This window comes from Brassica napus, chromosome A4 (assembly GCF_020379485.1).
Source record: "Brassica napus cultivar Da-Ae chromosome A4, Da-Ae, whole genome shotgun sequence".
NCBI classification, from domain to species: domain Eukaryota; kingdom Viridiplantae; phylum Streptophyta; class Magnoliopsida; order Brassicales; family Brassicaceae; genus Brassica; species Brassica napus.
In genome coordinates this window covers 18,724,136-18,748,393 of record NC_063437.1, presented here as the reverse complement: position 1 = coordinate 18,748,393, position 24,258 = coordinate 18,724,136, and the positions used below count along the sequence as shown (strand labels likewise).

At 35.1% G+C, this 24,258-nt stretch overlaps 4 protein-coding genes, 1 long non-coding RNA gene and 1 pseudogene across 8 annotated transcripts; 4 read left to right on the top strand and 2 right to left on the bottom strand.

The window, feature by feature from the left end:
- The first annotated feature begins 3,520 nt into the window (after positions 1-3,520).
- On the top strand, positions 3,521-9,400 carry LOC106357424 (putative nuclease HARBI1). 4 transcript variants are annotated; one of them, XM_013797100.3, is made up of 4 exons: positions 3,533-5,055; positions 5,247-5,441; positions 5,527-5,664; positions 5,745-5,850. In XM_013797100.3, exons 2-4 carry the CDS (start codon positions 5,247-5,249, stop codon positions 5,823-5,825), a joined length of 414 nt encoding a protein of 137 aa, XP_013652554.1. In that variant the 5' UTR covers positions 3,533-5,055; the 3' UTR covers positions 5,826-5,850. The 4 variants fall into 4 exon arrangements, with proteins under 4 accessions (XP_048634501.1, XP_048634500.1, XP_013652554.1 ...); XM_048778545.1 differs by adding an exon at positions 7,185-9,400 and having other exon boundaries at positions 3,535-5,441; positions 5,745-5,833; XM_048778544.1 differs by adding an exon at positions 7,185-9,400 and having other exon boundaries at positions 3,521-5,664; positions 5,745-5,833.
- On the top strand, positions 6,259-7,047 carry LOC106356072 (glutathione S-transferase T3-like). Its single transcript, XM_013795911.1, has one exon. The coding sequence runs from the start codon at positions 6,259-6,261 to the stop codon at positions 7,045-7,047; it is 789 nt and encodes a 262-aa protein (XP_013651365.1).
- A 2,828-nt stretch (positions 9,401-12,228) lies between the features above and the next one.
- Positions 12,229-15,379, top strand: LOC106391500 (phenylalanine ammonia-lyase 1). Its single transcript, NM_001316185.1, is given in 2 exon segments — positions 12,229-12,745; positions 13,437-15,379. Coding segments are annotated over 2 exon segments (2,169 nt in total). The 5' UTR covers positions 12,229-12,326; the 3' UTR covers positions 15,187-15,379.
- Positions 15,380-15,617: 238 nt separating this feature from the next.
- Positions 15,618-18,803, bottom strand: LOC125608322 (auxin-responsive protein SAUR50-like). Its single transcript, XM_048778542.1, has one exon. The coding sequence runs from the start codon at positions 17,793-17,795 to the stop codon at positions 17,439-17,441; it is 357 nt and encodes a 118-aa protein (XP_048634499.1). The 5' UTR covers positions 17,796-18,803; the 3' UTR covers positions 15,618-17,438.
- Positions 18,804-18,839: 36 nt separating this feature from the next.
- LOC125608323 lies at positions 18,840-19,999 on the bottom strand. The gene is made up of 2 exons (XR_007339262.1): positions 19,796-19,999; positions 18,840-19,723 (listed from the first exon to the last, which is right to left on the bottom strand). It is a non-coding gene; the product is annotated as an uncharacterized LOC125608323 (long non-coding RNA).
- A 2,287-nt stretch (positions 20,000-22,286) lies between these two features.
- On the top strand, positions 22,287-24,175 carry LOC125608234 (annotated as a pseudogene).
- Positions 24,176-24,258: the final 83 nt, after the last annotated feature.

The following is a 24,258-nucleotide window of genomic DNA, read 5'->3' as shown; positions in this document are numbered from 1 at the left end:
GATTCTCGACAAAACAAACACCGCTACTAAATTACCACACGTTGATGTAAATTTATCATGTCCAATGATTGAATCCATCTTCTTTATAAACTTCCTTAGGGTTTGATTGGTAATTGTAGAGTAAACTAGAGTAAATGAAAAAGATGAAAATGAATGGAATTAAATGGGTGGAAAACAAGAAAAATAAAAAGAGACACTTTTACTCTAACAAAATATGGAGTAAACATGGGTCTATGTTTAATATGTATCCCACTTGATTGGTAAATTTTGAGTGGGATTGGGAATAAAACCATTTTTAGAGTAAAAGTTTACTCTCAAAATAATTTTCAAAAAAAAAAAAAAGTTTACTCTCAAAATACAATCCAATCACACCTTAATGAGTAATATACATTTATATATTATTTATGTATAATATAATGACCTAATTCGATTACGTGCATTGATTAGGTTTGTGTGTTTGATGTTGTGCGTCTGATTTGGACAGCAAGAGCAAAGGGTTTGTTGAACATGTAAAGTAGGACCCATTAGAGAGAAGAGAGGGTTTGGTGAGACGAGTGGTGTACGATGGATCCTCGCTACTGTGGTTGTTGCCCCCTTTTCTCCATTTCTCATTGTTTGTTTGGTGGCCTAATCTTATTCATTCCCTTTTATATCATTTCTCAAAGTTAAATGATGACACATCCATTACATCTAAAAGAAATCAGTAAAATAATATTATAACTCACCAAATAATTAGCTTAGCAACTTTTTAATTATATATATGGTTCACTAAAGATTTCGTTCCTCGATGATAATCTTTCAAATATTCTTTTTTTTTGTTGTTTTCCATAGTTCCATCCTTAGATACCAATCAAACTTTCATTCGTTGAATGTTATAATATTCTTGTTAACAATGATAATAACCCGTTTTCATGGCAAAAACCATTAAAATAGCAATACCATTCGAAGGACAATCAAATAAATCAGGAACTAGGATAAGACCCGCGCCTTGCGCGGGATTAAGTTATTATTTTTATTATATTTTGGAGAATGAAACAATAGTTTGGCTCATTTGGATTACGGGTGTTCAATGCGGATATCGGGTTGGTTTCGGTTCGGTTCGATTTTTTTCTTTAGTAAAATATAATTACTATTATAAATCCATATTTACTTTGACTTTAGTCTTTCACATACTATTGAAAGATTTCAACTGGACGACTAAATTGATCAGCCAATATTGTTGCTTTAAATCATTAGTGTTTATATATATATATATATATATATTATTTAGTTTGAATATTTATTAAATATATATATATTATTTAGTTTGAATATTTATTAAATAAAAATTCATATGTGTTATATTTTATGATCATTTGTAACTTATTATAGCAAAAAAATAATCTATTGATCACAAAATTTTCAGAGTGGGAATATTCAAATTTCTATAATATAAATTCAAAAAAAAAAGAACTAAGATACCAAAATATAACATATAAGAAAAAATATAAATGTTTTTATTATATATTTAATGTGATTTTTTAATATCTTTCAATAATATAAAATTAAAAAAAAAAGAACTAAGATACCAAAATTGTTATCAAATATTTATTATTCATAATAATTAATTTTCATATATACGTTAATCATATTAGGTAATTTCGTAGCTTCTAATTAAGGAAAGTGCAAAAAAAATTTTGGTAGATTATTTATCAATTCGATAGTTAGTTTAATAAAAAATATAATGTAAGTCAAGATGGACCAACATATTTTTCTAAGAATAGTATATTTTATATAGTCATTTATTAAATGAGAATTTATAATCATACAGTTCTATGATCATTCATATCATTTTATAACTGAATATTTAAATCATCGATAACAAAATTTTCAATGTGAAATCTTTAATAAGTTTATAATTTATAAATGTTTTTGAAAATTCGTTGAAAGTTTTAATATTAAAATATTTATGTAATCTTATGGTATATAGTATAATCTATATATATATATATGTTTTATTATTAAATGATATTTTTTACTCATATGGTTTTAAAATAATGTGTATCTTCTTATAATATTAAATAAAAGTTCATATTAATACAATTTTATGATCATTTGTAACTTATTATGACAAAAAAAAATAATCTATTGATCACAAAATTTTCAGAGTGGGGATCTTCAAATTTCTAATAATTTATAGACGTTTTGAAAAATTCAAAATATAACATATAAGAAAAATTATAAATGTTTTTATTATATATTTAATGTGATTTTTAAATATATTTTAGTAATATAAAATTAAAAAAAGAACTAAGATACAAAAAATTGTTATCAAATATTTATTATTCATTATAATTAATTTTCACATATACGTTAATCATATTAGGTAATTTCGTAGTTTTTATTTAAGGAAAGTGCAAAACATTTTTTGGTACGTTATTTATCAATTCGATAGTTAGTTTAATAAAAAGTGTAATATAAGTTAAGATGAACCAACCTATTTTTCTAGGAATAGTATATTTTGTATAGTTATTTATTAAATAAGAATTTATAATCATACGGTTCTATGATCGTTCATATCATTTTATAACAAAATATTTAAATCATCGATAACAAAATTTTCAATCTGAAATCTTTAATAAGTTTATAATTTATAAATGTTCTTGAAAATTCATTGAAAGTTTTAATATTAAAATATTTATGTAATCTTATGGTATATAGTATTTAATATATATATATATATATATATATTTATTTTATTATTAAATGATATTTTTTACTCATATGGTTTTAAAATCATGTGTATCTTCTTATAATAAAAATGTTAAACCATTGATCATTAATTTTTAACATAATAATTTTAATAGTTTTAGTCATTTATTGTCGTTTTTAAAAATTCAAAATATAACATATACGAAAAAATCTAAATTTTATTTTTATAGCTAATTTGATTGTTTAATTTATTTTAATAATATAAAATTAAACAAAAAATGATGGAGGAGATATACATTGTTATCAAATCTTTATTATTAAAATCATTAATTGTCATATATATATTAGTCATTTATGGTAATTCCGTAGGTTTTATTTAAGGAAAGAAAATATCATATCATATCATTATATCATATAGTTTGACCAACTTATGTATCTAACAACATATAAAAATCGAATGTGGACCTACTTATTTTTCAATTGAATGTAATTGACTACCTAATTGAGTGCCACCTATGCATTGGGGCCTCTTTTAATTAATACAAAATTGAGGTTACATCTTTTCAAATGTTCCTCAATTAATATATAAGGGATGAGATAAATAATTAATGTAATGCACTGACTTTTGCGTGGTTGGTGTCTCGATGAAATCCTTTCTGATTTGAGACTGCTTATAAACAGAAAAGTATTTAATTATAGAGGCCCGTCATGTTCTATAATAAATGTTTTTCTTATACACTTGCCACATTATTAAATGTTTAAACGTTAGTACTATAATGAAACCTATATAGCAAGCAATCTGATCAGTTAAAGACTCCAGCTTAATTCATTCAAGGTTTCAAACTTAGCATAAGATTAAAAAAAAAAACAAATCAATGTGAAAAGCTTGTGATAAAAGAACTAACGATTGGATTTATGTATAGGTGGTGAAGATTGTAAGTTTGTGATATTTCACTATTAGGTTAATTTAATTAGGATTTTTTTTCTTTTAACTAACTCTCAAGAAAATTGAAATAGTATGCGAGAGTTTTAGGAAGTGTGAGTCAGTGACTTTTTTTTTTTTAGGAAGTGTGAGTCAGTGACTTAAGTTTGTGAATCAATGTTAAACAAACAAACAAAATGGTTTCGGAATCCAAATTAATCGAATGATATTGGAAATCGATCCAACGTCCATGTGAACAAACTCAGTAGGTAAGTCAAAGAGTGCAAGCAGTCGATCATAAAGTAAATTGCCTTCCTGTGGCATTTTCTCAAAAATGTCTAAAAACACTAGGTGAGTTGTGATGGCAACAGCTCTCATCAAGTATTCAAGTGCATCCACGCTTTGTTATCCCTCCTACCCATCACTTTTGTTTTTACGCAAGGACGAGAGAACAAATTAACACGACTTTCATGCATCCAATTGCAAAGCAAACAGTAGTAATTAGATTGTCTTGGGATCTCCATATTTAGCTAAAAAATGACACCCTGCTTTAGGAAGTGATTTTTGAACTATATATATATATGCTAGATTCTCCAATCAAATTTTGGCAATATGCGAGGAAATGTATATATATTGAGTGGTAAAGCAACTACCAAAGGAAGAGATGTAACTCCTGTAATATGCATATTTTTGATGTAGTACTAGAAGTGAGGAAAAAAACAAACCAAATTAATTGTAAGGTAGTATTTACACTATCCGTAGACATATTAATACACAACTATACCATTTTATCAATGTTAAACAACTACACCATTTTATCTACGGCTTTTTGAAATAGCCTTTTTGTCATTATAACGTACGTCTTACGTGGCAAATAATATCTTATTTTACAAATCTGAACAGTGTTGACCAAACTAAACCTATCGACCTAAACAAGATGCAATGCAGCTAAATCTTTAAAACGGTAGTACTTTTACAATGTATGTTTATTTAACAATAAAATAAAGTGTTTTTAGGTCTCATTTGAATATTCGGAATGAAGATTCATTTTTGGACCACACAATTCTTTTATGGATAGTTTGGATTTTTTCATGGGCTTGAGATCTGAGACCATGCGCATCAGGAGCTCATGAGGGGGTCGTGGGCTCGAGTTCTTAGGCCCGTTTGATTTAAAAAAAAGGAAAAATGGGTTTTAATCGTTGAACCGGGCCTTACGCTTGAACCCGTAAGAGGCGGGTTCAAGCCACGCGTCGGGCGGTGAGTGGCTTCTCCTTTCCGCGTCGAAGAGGAAGAAAGGAGGGGATACGCGTGAACCAGTTCATTTCTCTCATCAGTGAAAAAAGCTAGGGTTTTTTCTCTCCGAGGCGATAATCGACGCCGTGGCTTCTCCGTCGTTATTTCTCCATCAAATCGAATCCGCTTTCTCTTCTCCACACTCTTAGGTCAGTATTGTGTAGATTGACGGTGTGGTAGCGTAGATTTTATGTGCGATAGGGATTTCCGATGGGGTGATTTTAAATCGATTTGGGGATTTTATTTTTTAGGGTTTTTAATCGTTATGGGAGTTCGATTGAGGGTTCAGTTACTCATATTCTTCCCTAATTATGTGCTAATAATTTGATTTCTGTCACAGATGGATCCGGCAGAGGAGAGAAGACATTCAAAGAGGCAACAGGATCACATAAACATGCTAGGGTTCGTCAGCGATTCAGAGTACGGGATTCCCAAAAGGTGTCCATGTGGTGGGAGAATCATCGATGAGGTACGCCGGAAGGACGAGTACGACTCTCTTCCGGGGAAGCGGTTCTTCACATGCAAGAACTACGAGGTAAGTTTGATCTTAAACGCTTTGATTATCGTTTATGGGTTTGCAAATTGTAGAGTGTCTGATATTTGTTTTTGGTGTAACCAAGGCTGATGGATTCCACTATCGTCAGCCTTGGGTGATAGGTGTGCAGGAGGAGATCGAAAGGTTGACTAAGCGGGTGGTGGAGGCTGAAGAAGTGATGTTGGGGTCGTCGAATCTCTGTAAACTGATCGACAGACTGGAGGTTAGTGATAACACATTTTCAATACTTGTGTGGTATGTTTTGCGTGACTAACACTTTTTGTTTGATGTTTACATGTCCAGGATCAGGTTAAAATGCTCTCTGAGCAGGTAGATGACCTCACCGTTCAGGTTGCTACGTTGGAGAAGGTCTGCTTCGAATGAAACCGAAGGTAAGACTGAACCCCACTTTAGATGTAGTTCGAAAATGGCTGTTACAAATTGTTGATTGGTATAACCAGTTTAGCAATTTAATAAGTTAACTAAAAGTGATGAAAGCTTAAATGATAACTACTACAATAACTACAACTCCAACTAGAACTCTAACTACAACTTTTAAAAATCTGTAATTAATTTTTTGTTGGTTGTTGGTTGCTGTGAACTCTCAATAGATTGTACTTAGGTGTAGTTAATATTTTCCAGTGAGTTGATGTGTATTCACTGCGGTTTGTGAAGTACTTGTGGTAGGTAGAGTTTGATTAATTCTTCTGTTTTAGTTAATTATCTCAAATGAAAGCAAAAACTAGTTTATAAAACATAGCAAATCCACAACTAAAAACACACAAACATTGAAACAACAAACCAAACCCAAAAGAAAATGGATCCTTTCTCCTACAACTCTCCCGGGTTTGTGAACCTTTTAGCTTCGCAGAGCAGTCCCCCACAGGACGTGGACTCTGCTGAGGCAGTTGGTAACGCACCCGGGTTAGTTAAACCTGCAGAAAGAAGAAAGTGGGTTGTCAAAGAAGACCTTGTGCTCATTAGCGCTTGGTTGAACACGAGCAAGGATCCCATAGTCGCTAATGAGCAGAAGGCAGGGGCGTTTTGGAAGAGGATAGAGGAGTATTTTAACTCAAGCCCTCAGCTCATTGGCGCCGTTCCTAGAGAATGGAGTCAATGTAAGCAGAGGTGGGGAAGGGTGAATGAGCAGGTGTGCAAGTTCGTTGGTTGCCATGAAGCCGCTTTGAAGGAGCAGACCAGCGGGCAAAATGAGAATGATGTCATGAAAGCTGCACATGACATCTTCTTCAATGACTTTAATGTCAAGTTCGCACTTGAACATTGCTGGAGGGAGCTGAGATTTGATCAGAAATGGAGGTCACACGCGTTGTCGAAAGTTGGTGGAAAGGAGAAGAGGAAGGAAGCATGTCCGGAGGTGGTGGGTGACGATGAAGAGGTGAGGCCTCCTGGTGTAAAGGCGAGCAAAGCAGCCAAGCGCAAGAAACACGGGAATGAAGCAGCTTATGATCAAATAGAAACCATGCTAGCTCTGAAAAATAACATTTCTAAACAAAAGATCCTTGATCGTCTCATTGGCAAAAATGAGGAGACTCTTTCTGATCAAGAAAAATCCCTTAAGTTTAAACTAATTGGTGAAATGCTTTGAGTTGGTTAGTGCCTTGTATTGGTGCTTTGTTTATGTTGATTTGCTTAGCGTGATCGGATGGAATGTTTACGTTGCTTAGCTTAACTTGAATCGATGCTTAAAATGAAATATTGATTGGGTTTTATTTTCTTTCGCAGGTCAGAGAGTGCAGGTCACGGGTTGGAGTGAAGGTGTTGGAGTTGATCAGTCGGTAAAGTTTGAAGCCTAGTTTTTTTTTTTAATGTTGCGGGTAGTTGGACTGTAGTCCATCTTTGGTCACGGGAAAGTGTAGTGTTTTGTTTCTTGCTACACTTTTTTCATTCACGGATTGACTTAGTATGTTTTGTGTCAGTCACAACTTGATTCACGGATTATGTATTATCGTTTCAAACTCTCTATATATGTTTGCATTGTATCATTATATGAAATAGCACTTCTCTCACTTATTACTCTCTATCAAGTTGATTCTCTTATAGCACTTCTCTTTGTATTGACTGAGATAAGAATGTTTAGTTGTAAATGGTAAAAAGTCGAGATCATTCAACTGATTCCCATTTAGTACCAGTTCTGAAGGAAGCCGACACATTCAAGTGATTCCCATCTCGCTGCAAGCCGACACATTCAAGTGATTCCCACAACAAGGTATAATATACAACTTAGTAAAGATTATGAAAATAAAAGATTATGAAAATAAAAGATTATAGAGTAATAATGATAGAGTAATGTATAAAATAGATTATAGAGTAATAATGCTAGAGTAATGTATTAATTATGACAACTTTTATTATTAATAAGAAAACTTTTGTCATGTTAGGAAAATAAACACCAATGTCTTCCTCATCAAGTGATGAAGTTGATGAAGCTTTAGAAGAAATTGTCGACCAAGTAGTTGATAATTTCTTCGACTCAGTGATTCATGCTCATCCCAACAAGCCGACGAGAAGAGCTTATATCGAAAGACATCGGGAACAAGGACACAATCAACTATGGAACGATTATTTCACGGAAAATCCTACATACCCACCGGAAATGTTTAGGAGGCGTTTTCGAATGAACAAGCCATTGTTCCTTCGCATTGTCGAACGTCTAACTAATGAAGTTCCATACTTTCAGCAAAGACGAAATGCTTGCGGAAGGAACGGGCTTTCTGCACTTCAAAAGTGTACGGCAGCTATACGTATGCTGGCATATGGTCAATCGGGAGATACATATGACGAATATCTCCGACTTGGTGACAGTACATCACGTTTATGTTTAGAAAATTTCACTAATGCAATAATTGATTTGTTTGGAGATGAGTATCTACGAAGCCCTACACCTGAGGATCTTCAACGATTACTCGATGTCGGAGAGGTACGCGGGTTTCCAGGGATGATAGGCAGCATCGATTGTATGCATTGGGAGTGGAAAAACTGCCCAACAGCTTGGAAAGGTCAGTACACACGTGGTTCAGGAAAGCCGACAATTGTCTTAGAAGCCGTGGCATCACAGGATCTTTGGATATGGCACGCTTTTTTCGGATTACCAGGTACCCTCAACGATATCAATGTTCTTGATCGGTCACCAGTTTTTGATGACATCTTACAAGGTCGAGCACCTAAAGTGAAGTTCAAGGTCAACAACCACACTTATCGTATGGCCTACTACCTTACGGACGGAATTTATCCAAAATGGGCAACATTTATCCAATCCATCCCACTTCCTCAAGGTCCTAAAGCTGAGCTATTTGCTGAACGTCAAGAATCCACCAGAAAAGATGTCGAACGGGCTTTTGGAGTATTGCAATCGAGGTTTGCAATTGTTAAAAACCCAGCTCTACTATGGGACAAGGAAAAGATAGGAAAGATTATGAGAACTTGTGTCATATTGCACAATATGATAGTAGAGAACGAACGACACGGATACGCTCAAATTGATACATCTGAGTTCGAGTCAGGAGAGTCAAGCAGAAGTTCGAGGGTGCAACGGAGAGAAAGTATTCATGGCGGTGATATGTTAGGCATTCGCAGAGAAGTCCGAGATAAAGAGAAGCATGATCGTTTGAAAGCGGATTTAATGGAAAATATATGGCAAAAGTTTGGTAATGAAGATTAATAATGTTTTTATGTTCTTCTATTTCTCAATTTATGTAATCTACTCTTATGTATTGAATAAAAAGTTTTAAAATATTTATAATATATTTTAATATTTTATTTATGTATTCTCAATAATTTGAAATTTTCTTTTTTTTTATTTATATTATTATTTTATTCCTATGAACTCCTTCTTCGGGTTCACTAATGCAGAAAACAACAAATACAGGTTCATAACTATTTATGGCCCCACAAAAAAATATTAAAAAAATTGGGTGAACCCCAAAGGGGGGTTCACCAATGCTCATGCTCTGAATTTCGAGATTATGGAAATAATAAAGAGTAAAAACGATAAATTGACTAAACCAAAATCGAATATTGACCTAAGCTTGCTTTCACATTGACCGAAATCCACCTGAATTTCTCATGCTTAAATTTACATAATACAATATTTTTTCTGTCAGCATAATACAATAATTTATTCTGTCTATTTTCCCTGTCATCGTTTGGACCTTATCCTAATAAGTCAAAGGTGAGAAAAATATATACTACCAACATAATTAGTTTTTTTTTTGAAAAATAAAAGATAAATATTCAAATTGTCGCAGAAACCTATATTTTAAACAATGTCAAATTCAAATTGCACTCCCCAGTTATTTCTGGATGGTGAAACTAACAAAGTAAAATCTATAAACAAAACTAATCGTTGACAAAAAATAAGAAACTTAGTCAATTAATTTTGTAAAAAAACCAAGTCAATTAACCGAAAAAGTAAAGATAACTGAGGATTAATTAAATGAAGACTTTCGCATGCCACGCTCGAAGCAAAAATGCATGCACATGCATATGTTCCAATGAAGGCGCCTTGCCTGCCTTACCAATCCATTCTTCTTCCACGGTTTACCATTGGTACGTCTGCATGTACCATTTATTTAATTTGATTTATCGTTTTTAATTTGTTTTCTGTCTTCTATATACAATGTTCATTACTATTGCATTTTTAGCTTTCGCTTAATAGCGCGTAATTCAGATACAAATAAAAATGAGCTAGATGTTGAATTTATATTTTACTAGCAAATGGTAGTATTCAAGATGAGCTCTATCGACAGGTATTATTTACTCACAATGTATTTTTTGATTTGGCGAAAGTGCAATATAACCACGTGTATTAACGTGGATTGATAAGGTCATAAATATAATAATGATATTTAAAATTATGATCATCAGAAAAATTCTCATGATGATGTTACCACAAATTTTAATCGTTTCTAAACTAACATTTTTAATGTTTTGTAAGGATATACAATAAGTGAGGTTGTATTTACATAATGCCATTGCCTTTGTCATGCAAACGACGTGTTGCGGTGTCACTCGGCTCCTATAGGAAATCATATTCTCGCGTGAAGATTGTTGCAATATATATGTCCACATAGGAATTATCTTCTACACAAATTTAATACCTAATTGTAAAATCAATGAAATGTGTACATTTGTATCTCTTATTATTTGTGATTTTCATCTGTCAAATAGTAATGCATATATTTTATGTTCAAAATAGTTATTTTTTACAGTTCATATTTCAGTTTTTACCTAATGTTTGGTGTTGTATATGCATTTTAAACAAATATTTGTAAGTTTCATTTTTTGGTATGGAAAAATTAAAGTTGTAAGTTTCATTTTCTCGAGTTTTCTCGTTATTTTATTGTAAGTGCCTATGAACTGTTACTCAAAATAAACTAAACTAGGTTGAAAAGTCGCAGAACATTTTGGTGATTGGAAGCCCTTTATCAAAAAAACAAACATTTTGGTGATTGGTTTGTTGAAGTTTTAGTTATGATCGATGAAACAAAATACACATCTTTATAGTGAAACAAAACATTAAAAAAAACCATAAAAGACAACTGGATAACTGAAATGAAAAAAAAAACCTTTGAAATGTCAGAGAAAAATGAATTGATATCAAAAATGACAAAATAACATAGAAAATACAAAATGAAATGAAAGAGTGTTGTGGTGGGGACGTAAATTGACTCAATTACGTTCATACATTACACACCTACTCCCATCACAATGAAACGCTTTACTCCAAAAACAAAAACAAAAACAAAAACAAAAACCACTCTTCAAACCAAAAATCTCAAAGTCTCACCAACCGCGAAATGCCAACTATCGTCAGCCACCAGCCACGACCACTTTTACCACTGTGATGCTGACGAGAACATAGATAAAAAATCACCAACGCGTTTAAAAACAACTCCTTTTGCGACTAAGGGCCTGACTGGTTCAACCGCAGCGGTTGCGGTTGCGGTTGCGAGAGTTTGCAGATGCGGGTGGTTGCGGTTTTAAGAGATTTGTACGACTGGTTCTGCGGTTAGAAATTGGTGCGTTTGCGGGATACTTATGACTGGTTAACTACCAAATGCAGCAGCGGTTAAATAATAAATTAACAATATTTACATTTTATACAATTATAAAAATATCAAAAATAATAATATTATAATAAATATAAAAGTTATATTTAGAAAGTTATAATTTAATTTTTTTTAAAATATAGAAAATATTTTTATTTTAGAGTTTTATAATATTAATTAAAATATAATAGATATATTTTAGCATTTTTATAATTCCAATTTTTTTTTATTGAATATTTTTATTTTTGTATTTATATTGTTTTGGAAAAAAAGAAATTTTTTTATCCTCCCGCAACCGCCCGCAACCGCAAACGCTAGCTGGAACCAGCTTTTGAATTTATGAGGTTCAGAGCGATTTAGAGTGGTTTGGAGCGGTTTGGAGCGGTTTGAGCGATTGTTGCGAAACGCCAACAACCGCTACCAACCGCAAAAGCTGCGTTTGCGGGTGGTAGCGGGAAAACCAGTCATACCCTAAAACCAATCCACGAATTATAATCTCCACCACTAGAATCCCTCACACTCCATCCAACGGTCATAATTAATTCTCAACCAACTCCTTCTTTCTCACTAATGTCAATTTTGTCTTTTAAAATTATATCATTATAGAAAATGAAAAAAAAAATAAAAAAAAAATTAAAAACTAGCTCTCTTGTGCTTACCTACCATCAAACTCTACCACCTTATTTAAACCACCCTTCATTCATCTCTTCTCCCTCAGGAACAACTCAAATTCCTTAAAACAACAAAAATAATATAAAAGATCTCTCTAGCTATAATCTTCTCCTTTTAATTTTTAATTCATAATCCCGATATTGTAATGGAGGTTAACGGATTATCACACGGAGGAGAAGTCGACGCTATGTTATGCGGCGGAGAGATCAAGAAGAATGCCACGGTGGTTGGGGCTGATCCTCTCAACTGGGGAGCTGCAGCGGAGCAAATGAAAGGGAGCCATTTGGATGAGGTGAAGAGAATGGTGAAGGAGTTTAGGAGGCCAGTGGTGAATCTCGGAGGCGAGACTCTCACGATCGGACAAGTGGCAGCAATCTCGACCCTTGGAAACGGTGTCAAGGTGGAGTTGTCGGAGACGGCGAGAGCCGGTGTGAAAGCGAGTAGTGATTGGGTGATGGAGAGTATGGGCAAAGGAACCGATAGTTATGGTGTTACTACTGGTTTTGGTGCTACTTCTCACCGGAGAACCAAGAACGGTGTCGCTCTTCAGAAAGAGCTTATAAGGTAATTATATAATTATATTTATATTTACTCATATTTCTAAAATTACAAAGATATTAATACGTGGCAGCTTATATTTGGGCGTGGTATTACATCTATATTAAAAATATATATTAAATATATTAAAATAAACGGGAGACAAATTTCTATAAAGTTTAATAATGAATTTTAAAACAACGGGAGACAATTTCTATAAAGCCTTAAGAGCATCAGCAATGCTGAAACTCTCAATCTCGATAACCAAGGTAAGTTTTCTTATTATTTTATTATTTTTATTTTTTTTTTTTACTTAAAAAAAAAAAAAAAAAAGAAAGGAAGAGCCAATCGCGGGTCCCCATATGGCGATGGGACCCGCGTACAGTGAAGAATTTGTGGAAGATTAATCTTTACCTAAGATTAATTTGGCACATACTTTTAAATATAATAGGTACCACAGATTATTATAATAAGTTTAATGTTAAGGATTTTGTTAAAACTCACCATTGGAGGTGGTCTAAGGTTATGACATTGCATGGGAAATAAGCGGGTTGGGTCGGGTTAGGTTCTGTCTATATATGCATTTTATTTTCAATATTTAAATACATTGTTTGGGTAATTATTTGTTTTTTTTTGGAACTTTTGTTTGGGTAATTTTTTTTTATTAAAATTTTAAAGAACTTAATTAATAACTAACTAACACAAAATTCGTTTGCAGATTTCTGAACGCCGGAATATTCGGCAGCACGAAGGAAACATCCCACACATTACCACACTCCGCCACAAGAGCCGCCATGCTCGTACGTATCAACACTCTCCTCCAAGGCTACTCAGGCATACGTTTCGAGATCCTCGAGGCCATAACAAGTTTCCTCAACAACAACATCACTCCTTCACTCCCTCTCCGCGGCACCATCACCGCCTCCGGAGACCTCGTCCCCCTCTCCTACATCGCCGGACTCTTAACCGGACGTCCCAACTCCAAAGCCACCGGTCCCAACGGCGAAGCCTTGAACGCAGAGGAAGCCTTCAAAATGGCAGGAGTCACCTCCGGCTTCTTCGACCTCCAGCCTAAAGAAGGCCTCGCCCTAGTCAACGGCACGGCCGTTGGCTCCGGCATGGCGTCGATGGTTCTCTTCGAAGCCAACGTCCTCTCGGTCCTGGCCGAGGTTTTATCAGCCGTCTTCGCCGAGGTGATGAGCGGGAAGCCGGAGTTCACCGATCATTTGACTCACCGGCTGAAGCACCACCCCGGGCAGATAGAAGCCGCGGCTATAATGGAACACATTCTCGACGGGAGCTCGTACATGAAGCTAGCTCAGAAGCTTCACGAGATGGATCCGTTACAAAAACCCAAACAAGACCGTTACGCTCTACGTACCTCTCCCCAATGGCTAGGTCCTCAGATAGAAGTGATCCGTTACGCGACCAAGTCCATCGAGCGTGAGATAAACTCCGTCAACGACAACCCTTTGATCGATGTCTCGAGAAACAAAGCCATTCACGGTGGTAACTTCCAGGGAACACCCATCGGTGTGTCTATGGACAACACACGTTTAGCTATCGCGGCCATAGGGAAGCTCATGTTCGCTCAGTTCTCCGAGCTGGTCAACGATTATTACAACAACGGTCTTCCTTCGAACCTAACCGCTTCGAGGAACCCTAGTTTGGACTACGGTTTCAAAGGAGCGGAGATCGCGATGGCTTCGTACTGTTCAGAGCTTCAGTACTTGGCCAACCCAGTGACTAGCCATGTTCAATCAGCTGAGCAACACAACCAAGACGTGAACTCTTTAGGACTAATCTCGTCTCGCAAGACATCAGAAGCTGTAGACATACTCAAACTCATGTCTACAACGTTCCTTGTCGGAATCTGCCAAGCCATCGATCTAAGACACTTGGAGGAGAATCTAAAACAAACGGTCAAGAACACAGTCTCTCAAGTCGCCAAGAAAGTTCTCACCACTGGAGTCAACGGTGAGCTTCACCCATCACGCTTCTGCGAGAAAGACTTACTCAAAGTCGTCGACCGTGAGCAAGTCTACACGTACGCGGACGACCCATGCAGCGCCACGTACCCGTTGATCCAGAAGCTGAGGCAAGTCATCGTTGACCATGCTTTGGTCAACGGTGAGAGCGAGAAGAATGCAATGACTTCGATCTTCCATAAGATTGGAGCCTTCGAGGAGGAGCTCAAGGCGGTGCTTCCGAAAGAAGTGGAGGCAGCTAGAGCGGCGTATGATAACGGAACAGCTGCGATACCGAACAGGATCAAGGAGTGTAGGTCGTATCCTTTGTATAGGTTTGTGAGGGAGGAGCTTGGAACAGAGCTTTTGACCGGAGAGAAAGCGACGTCGCCCGGAGAAGAGTTTGATAAGGTTTTCACGGCGATCTGTGAAGGGAAGATTATTGATCCGTTGATGGAGTGTCTCGATGAGTGGAACGGAGCTCCCATTCCTATATGTTAAGAGTGATTAAAGGTTCTGTTTTTTTTTACTATTAAGTTTTTTTTTTTAAATGTCTGAATAATTTTACCAAATGATTGCCTGTGAAGTGGTTTCTGTCTTTGTCTAGTTTATAATTGTCTGTAAAACTCATTGTAAGTTCTCAAATGAACATTATTTTTCTTGTTACAAGTGTGAAATGATACATTTTGTCAAATTTCGGTATATGGAAGTCTCCATAACAAAGTGGACAACTATTAAGAAGATACAGATTATTCACTTCTAATGGAATCATCTTAACCAGTCTCAATCTAACGGAATCATTTAAAGATAATAAAAGTCTTACTAAGTCACACATTATATTGTTATAAACTTCCCAATGAAACATCGATACTAGAACTATTTTTATAATTGAAAATAAGTATCAACCGAAACTTTAAAAACTTTAATTTGTTAAAGTGTAATGATCAATATTCCGTTTTAAAGGTTACACACAGAATTTGCATTTCATTTTTATAAGACTGGAAAATATTCCACTAATAAGACTCCACTCTCAGAAGACTGTGGCTAATATGGAAGAATCAGTCCAGTAAGTGAGCTATTCCATCTGACTACTACAAACTAACTGATACGAAACGGAAGCAAACTCAAAAATTAAAAGAAATCCATACCATTTTAGGTCTGATCATCTGACATTGCATCAGAATAAGGTAAAACATAACTGAAACTTTTTGTTTGAATGTTAGGTCTAATGGTCCACCAATAGCAGTCTCTTGCAACTTTTTACAACCAAATTAAAGATAGTGCTGATCCATCATAGTTGACTTTTCTAGTAAGTTGAATAGAGTGAGTTTGTCTCCCATTTCACTTTTAATTTCTGGTACAAGTTTACGTTGAACAATAAGGTTGTTATTTGGAACTTGGAAGACAATCAATTACATTTTGATGATTAGTCCTCCAAGCTTTTCCAACAAAAAAATATGCATGGAGATGAAATATTAGGAGTGATTCGACATCAAACTTCTCAGTTGCTAAGGCCCAATTAAAAGCCCATATGGCCCATCAGAGTTGATTAGAACATCGATACATTCAGACAAAAGTAGAATTAATCTGTCCGAAGACAAGGACTTTGAGAGTTTCAGGCCCTTTGTGAGGTTAAAGCTGATGCCTTTCGCTGTTATGCCACCGTGGAGTATTCGAGGGAGATTGTGAAGGAAGGTTTGGTACGTGGTGTCTCTTCTGTTGCATCAGGCTGTGCAGCTTAATAAGTGTCTAGAGGCGATTCTTTGTTCAGATGGGTTCTGATTCGAGTTGTGGGGGGAGAAGTTTTGCTACTGTGATCCAGTCTGCTTTGGAAGTTTACTTCATGGCGGCTTGGTTAGTGTTTTACTTAGCAGCTAGGTGTAAAGATGCGCAGGTAAAAGGTAGAAGGTAGAAGGTTTGGGAGAAGAGAAATGTAGAATTTGATCAATGGGTTGAGATGACAATGACTAGGTTCCTTTGGTTTTAGAGTCACAGTACAGTTGATTGATATGAATGCCATCCATTTGATGTATGTAAGCACATAGGATTACGTGTGAAGGAAGTACGATACAACTACTCATTTGAACAAGAATGTCCGTTGTGTATATCTTGCTTCTATCAAAACCATGAAGGTGGTCATTTTGGGAATGGTTAATAGATCCTAACCCTTTGGATGTAACGCTTGGGTTTAAGTGTACCTATCATCTAGTAGCCATTTTGATCTTCTTTTTGTCAATACTAACATGTTAATGCATTCTTTGGATTGGTGCAATGTGGAACATTGGTTGCTATGATTTGGATTTCATGGCCAATGCTAGAGTCTCCTTGTTCTATTCATTAGTCTAGCTTCGTATGAAAGACTAAACTCTTGGTCATAATATCTAATTTTGGTCTTGAGATGTGTGAGAAGCAAACTATTATGTTCTCTCTTTCTCTGCCCTCACCACAGATAACATTTGTTAAAGAGCTGTATATATGGTTTCAGTTACTTGGTTTGTATGTTTCTCTAGTAATTTTCATGGATTAATGCCTTCTATTCTTGCGTTAATGGCTTCATGTATATTTATGGAGCTGGAGAAGTAATGATACATAATTTTAATCGTGTTTACAGCTTGCCTAGCTGATAACATATCAATTCAAAAAGTTTTGCATTATTAGTGTACTGCAATAGCTTAGCATTAACCAACACTCTTTGGAAACATGGCCCCCTCTGGATAAATAAAAGAATGCCTTGAGTTCCTTGAAGAACCTTCCTAGATACACATACAACTGTTCTGATACTGTGGAGAACCAGCACAACGGACAACATCGAGGAAGGTGCTCACATCGCATGGAATCCATAGTCTGGCGTCTGCACTGAAACCATAAGCATCCTGTGCTTGATCCAGCAGTGCCTTGAAGAGTGGGTGTGCAAGTAAGCTGATCTTAATCACAAACCTCACGGACTCCTCACCTACATAGACAACCAAGTGTCCCTTAGGGACATCTTTTGGTATCACCTCAGCTTCCCTCTTGAACGCCAAGCAAATTCTTTCGCAAAACTTACAAGGTGTTGAGACTGTCATCTTCTTTAGTTTCTTTTCGCAGGACTTGATGAACTTGGTCTTCATTTTAGTAGGAGGAGATGATTGATGAACAAGATATAGATTTGATGGATGTAATGTTGTGATGAGAAAATGTGTATTGGGATGAGAGTACAAGGTGGAGAACGGGTTTATATATACATATATACATGCCGAAGTAGAAGTATATCAAAGCTCCTCATTAAATGTTTGAACATGTCAGTCGACTTTTAAATGGTACAGTACTTTATTCAATCATGCGGTTCTGTTATTTTTGATCATAAATGGTTCATCTTCAAATTTTAAAAGTATTACAAAAATGGTGTCAGAGTTCTTGAAGTTCATGGGAGACCCCACAAGACAATAAGTGCAGAAATATAGAGGAGATATGAAGGATAGGGTTCAGGAATGGGTCTAAATCTTCTTGGAGAAAGGGTGATCCTGGTCAATGATTCATGCATTGGATATTCTATAATATAGTTTCAGTATGATGTGCAGAAATGCTTGTATCCAGAATCAGATCGCTTGAGTTTTCCTAGAGATGTGTTGGATCTAAGCAGCTCAAGGCTCTACTAGCTTAAGTGACTTCTTGACTTGTCAACACATGGACGGCTAATATAGAACCATGCAATGGTGCTGCATAATTCTGATAATACTTAGAGCATTTGATGTACGTGGGACGTTTATGGTTCACAAGATAGAGAGTAGGGATGGTGAAAGGGGTATTGTCTCTTGAGAGGTTACATGGATGGAGAAATGTCAATGTTTGAGGGTCCGTAATAAGAGAGAAATAGAGTAACGGTGGTTAGAGTCCAACCCCCTAATAACTCACAAACATGTTTCCTTTCTATTGCGTAAGAGTTTCTAATTGTTACACTATTTCTCTTCCAAAACGTCTCTCTCGGATCTATCTATCTATGTGTAATGTTCGTGTTGTGTGCGTGTTTTGTGAAGTTAGTTTTGAGTCTGTCAAATTGAGTAACAGTGACTGCCGAACGAAGCAGGATTCTTCTGCCTTTAATTTTTGCGAGCTTGTGCGTACGAAACATATCTATCTGTAATGTATGTGTTGTGTGCGTGTTTAGAGCATGATTATTGCAAAGACCCATATTAGGGGTTCTTATTATTTTTTAATGCTTTTAAGTACAAAAAGTGATTTATGAGACAAATTTAAGAAACCCCAACATTTAATTGCTCCATTGCAAGGTTCTTACAACATTACTTTCACTCTTCTTACTTGATCTTCTTTAGCCAATGTTGTTCCAATGTCAAAGACGATGAAACAGAAACAACAAGAAAACCTCAATAAAATGAATCAATAACCAGAACTTGAAACATGAAACAAAACAACAAAGCATATCATTCTCATTACTCAAACAGAACAAGAACATTAACATGAAACAAAGACAGAACAAGCACAACAACTTGTAGTTCCCCGTACGTCTTGTGCAGCATTGTAATTCTTCACGGAACCAGTAGTAAAAGTTATTTATTAAACCGTTCTAACAGTTGTAAACAAACATCCAGGTGCTGTGAAAAAAATCTATCAATTGAAACAACGATCTTCCTAACAGAGAGCAAGCCATCATTAAATTCGTGAAGCTAACACACACACACATATATAAACAGAGCAATACTCAACTAAAACAACGCAAGCTGTTAAGGGAAACATATGAACCGTTCTAATAGAACCAGTAGTAACTCACCAACGGAACCTGAGACAAAGCTAAGGTAATCTTGAGGTATTAATCTTCTGTCAAACCCAGGCAAAGGGATAAAATATCCAACACGGCTAAGTACAAGCAACACAGACGTCACAAACAACCTCCTCCTTATCTCGCTCTTAAAGAACCTTTCCGCTGCGGTATTGAGCACTGAGTTCTCTGGAGGAACAATCTCCACATCCAAAGCAACAGTGATGAAACCAGTGCCCTCGAAATTAGGATTTCATTCAACATGAAGCAACAGACTGTGTCCTGACAAGTGATTGCGCTTTTATTCAATCTCTTTGCTTTGATTCGGTATGAAACAGAGGAAGAGAAGCTTACGCTTTGAGACAAAGCCGTAGGAGGGTTGCTGCAGAAGCGAGATTGGTTGAAGAGGAGGAGAATGGTGGAAGAAGAAGACTCAGCTTTGTTGTTGTTGCAGAGATAACCGCGGCTTAGCGGCAAGGACGAAGAAGAATGCGACAGCTGTCTCGTAAGAGACGTCCCTTGCGGAGCCAAATTAAGAGACGTCTTCTCCGTCTTTTGTATTTTTCATTTTTTTTTTAATCACAATAACCTAAGAGACATGCTTAAGAGACTGCGATAATGGTGCTCTTAGAATTTAGATTTATTTATTTATTTTATTTTTTTTGAACAAAGAATTTAGATTTATAATTTTAGGAAAAGCATACCTATCTGTAATTTTATATCAACAAAACATATCCTTTTTCGACCAAACAGAAGAAGAAAAAACATATCCTTTTAAAAACATTTAAGTTAGACAATTTTCGTAATCCTCCCGTCATTTTATTAGAATGAGATTATATATAAAACATCATAAGAGATATATAATTTTAATCTATTAAATTTATTAGTTTATATTTAAGGATAACAAATTTGATTAAATGATGGGTTAGTAATACTGAACTCAAAACCATGAAAGTGTCACGTGTAAGATACGTTAATCTTTTTTTCTTTTCTAATTTTGAAGAAAAAATTATGCTTTTGTATTTATTTGAATGTCAGAAAATGTTGTTATTATCTATATTTCATTTTATTATTTTCTTACAATAGTTAAAATGTTTGGGTTTGCGAAAATTTGAAAATGATGAAGACAAGAATGTAAATAAACATGTGATAATTTACATCTACTAGTTTTATTTTGGCCTTTCAAATAAAAATGGACAAGAAGTTACATTCATATGAACTGGATGCATAATCGGGGTTAAGAAAAACATTTTTTTTTAATTATACAAGGATATCATGGCCACAAAAAAAATGGTACAGACTAGTTACGTGTTACCATGATATCTAAATGTTAATTTTTCAGTTGCCGGAATTCGAACCCTGGTGGTTTCACCGTGTTGGACTTTTGTCATCAAGTTAATCACCGTATTAACATTTTAACAACTATAATTCTTAAAAACACTATAAAATGAAGCTCAGATAATTATAACATTACACTTTTTTTTTTAGATGAATGGCTACTTTGTCAATGTATCTACATGTTTATGGTTGAATCCGAAACTATTATTTTATTGAAAATGATCACAAGTCTCAGAACTCTTCATGCATGGTAGTTTTGAGCACACGTGCAATGCCGGTGGTCTTTGGTTTGAACATGCAAACAGCAGACACTGTTATTGTATTCGATAGCGACTGGACTTCACACAAATGGACCAGCATGCCCCATCGAATTGGGATGAACAAGGAAGTGAGAGTGTTTTAATATTATGACCAGTGTTAAAAGCGCGTTTGATTTGTGAATGGTATGTACATAGGTTCATGTAAAGCCGTGTTTACTAATTTAGTTGTATTTATCTACCATCTCCATCACCTAAGGTTGTGCTTTTGCGCTTTTCATCGTCAATTTAAGAACAATTAGTTAATAAAATTATTTAATTTGATAAAATTTAACTTTTCATTATCAAAGGGATCCTTCAAAATAAATTTCACTTTAAATTTTTAAAAAGAGAATTCACAACTTCAAGACATCTCCACTTTTTTTGGATAAAACTAAAAAAAAAAAAAGTAAAAGTTGAACAAGAATTGAAGGTTCCAGTAGTTCATTATGTAAATGTTTTGTATTTAGGTTTCTAAAAACTACTGTATATAAATAGTACTTTACGTTAAGGATGCTTATTCAATTAATGATGTACAGTATTCTTCTGCCAAATAATGAAATTCTTTTTGTAGCTTAACATTCTAGCTTAACATTTTACCAAAAAATAATGATAATTCTTTTTGTAGGGCGGGGACAGCAAATACAAAAACACAAATAAAAATTCCAAACTAAATCGAACATAATTAAATTCTACCACATATCCAGATTTAAAATATAATTTTAAAATTGGAGCACAAATATTTTTCATTCTGGTGGGCCTATATTATACCCAATAAGAGGCCCAACATGATTTTGAGAAGAGAAGAAAAATCTGGCCTAGGTGGGTCAGGAACCACACTTCCATGGCAGCGCGAGAGCTGATTGCCTTATCTGCTCGTCATTGAGTAGCCTCATGTTATGATTCGTCGTTCGTTAGCTATTCACAAAAGCACAGGACCTTCTGATTTTCTTGAACTCATTAAGATTAAGAAATCACGTGACAAAACCATCTAGCGACTTTCTAGCGACGTAAGATCTCATTAATCTTGATACTTATTATGACCTGTCGTTGCGTAGCATCAAGGAAAGACAGAGAGGGTGAGAGAGGGAAGGTTCCATTGATCATGTGCGTCTTTGAACCCGGACCCCTTCAAGTATATTTATATAGATGGGTGAAATTAATCAACTCCAATGCATATCGAAAACAAAAGATAATGGTGTCTACACTCTATAGTCTTTACTTTTCTTGCTCTTATTCTCATCCTTTGTCTCTTCAGTCTAGGCGTTTAAGTGTTCCTCTTTCCATGAAAAGTCCATGTGTTCCTCTTTACTTCAAAAATACCCACAGATTTATCAAAAGCGCAATATCTGATCAGTACCATGAAAAAGATGAGAGGAACGAGATAAGGTAGTGTGCTTCTCTGTTACTTATAGTTTTTACGTGAAATTTCTTAATCCTTTTGGTAACTGAATTGTTTCTCTCAGGCAAACATCAATTACCTAATTTCAGAACCTACAAACTAACAGTAGTTTGATCTGTTCAATTCAAAAGAAAAAAACAGTAAATGCCACCAATTTAACAACACTATTAGCCTATATATGGTCATTTTATTTATTCGATGTATTTAGATTTTTCAACATATTTGCGTTTTCATATTGCCTGCTAACTCTATAATCAATATGGACACATTTTACACATAACTGTATAATCTATATGCTAGGTCTCATTGACCGATACGTGATAACTATATTAGACCATCCTTAGAAGAAAAATCTACGAATTGTGATGGGTCTAATTTAACGTGCAATCTTTCATGACCCCGCAACGGCATAGGTATACACACTCATGTATATATATAATATTTTGTTTGGTTAATTGTATGCCAAGAGAAAAAGGCATTGCTCAAGTGATTAATTCTAACTTTCTACTAGATGATACATGAAAGTTTCAAGCTTATTTGTTCTTATTGATTTGTAGTGGTACACTTGGAGAGAAAGAGAACCAAGGGACAATGCCAAAACATGTGGCAATCATATTGGATGGAAATAGACGTTGGGCGAAGCAAAACGGACTCACGATATCGGAAGGTCAAGAAGCTGGATGCAGAAGAGCCTTGGATATGACTGAGGACTTTTTCATTGAGGGGATAAACACTGTTTCACTCTTTGCTTTCTCTACTGAAAATTGGAGAAGACCCCAGGTGTGATTCCAAAAAATATGAAAGACTGATCATTTCTAGAAAATTTCAAGATATATTTTATATCCGTTTCGATTCAGTGATTTTTTTTTCTTTCATCAGGATGAAGTTGACTACTGGATGGTCATTTTTGAATTTTTTGCCAAGATGATGATACCTCAAGCCCACAGGTATCCCAACATGTTATTGTTGATCCTTTTTTTTATTTTTATTTTTAAATTTATCCATATCAAAAGATCACTTTTGTACAATGGATGTAAACGTTTATTTTTTATCCTTTTATGAAGCGTTATACAATGTTAATATTTCCTTTCTTCTTAATTTAGACAAAAAATCAAGGTTACGGTTATCGGAAAGCGGGAAAACATCCCCGCGTCGCTTCGAGATGCGATACTAGAGGTAGAAGAAGCTACAAAGAGCTACGAAGGGAAGCACCTCATCATGGCGCTAGACTACAGCGGAAGGTTAGATATCTTACAAGCATGTAAAAGTCTTGCTGAAAAGGCGAAAAACGGCTTGATCCAATTGGAGGACATCGACGAAAAGTTGATGGAAAACGAACTGATGACAAAGTGTAGTGAGTTCCCTATCCCTGACCTGCTGATCAGAACGGGTGGAGAACAAAGGATCAGTAACTTTTTTCTATGGCAATCAGCTTACACTGAGCTCTACTTTCCTACTGTACTGTGGCCTGAGTTCGGCAAGGCTGAGTATCTCGAGGCCTTGACTTGGTACCAGCAGAGGGAGAGGCGATTCGGTCTAAGAGTTTAAACTTTGAATTTCATATCTCACGAATAAATTGTTCAATTACTACTGAACATGTTTTTACGTTTGTTTTTGGACTCTTTGTTTTTACGTTTAATAATTTAAAATGTTTTTTTTTTGTAAGGCAATAATTTAAAATGTTACTTTTAATTTTTATTGGTTTCCTACAAAACATCATATAGAAAAACACCATCTCAGAACTCATCGAGTTTTGCTCTACTGTCACAGTAATGGAACCA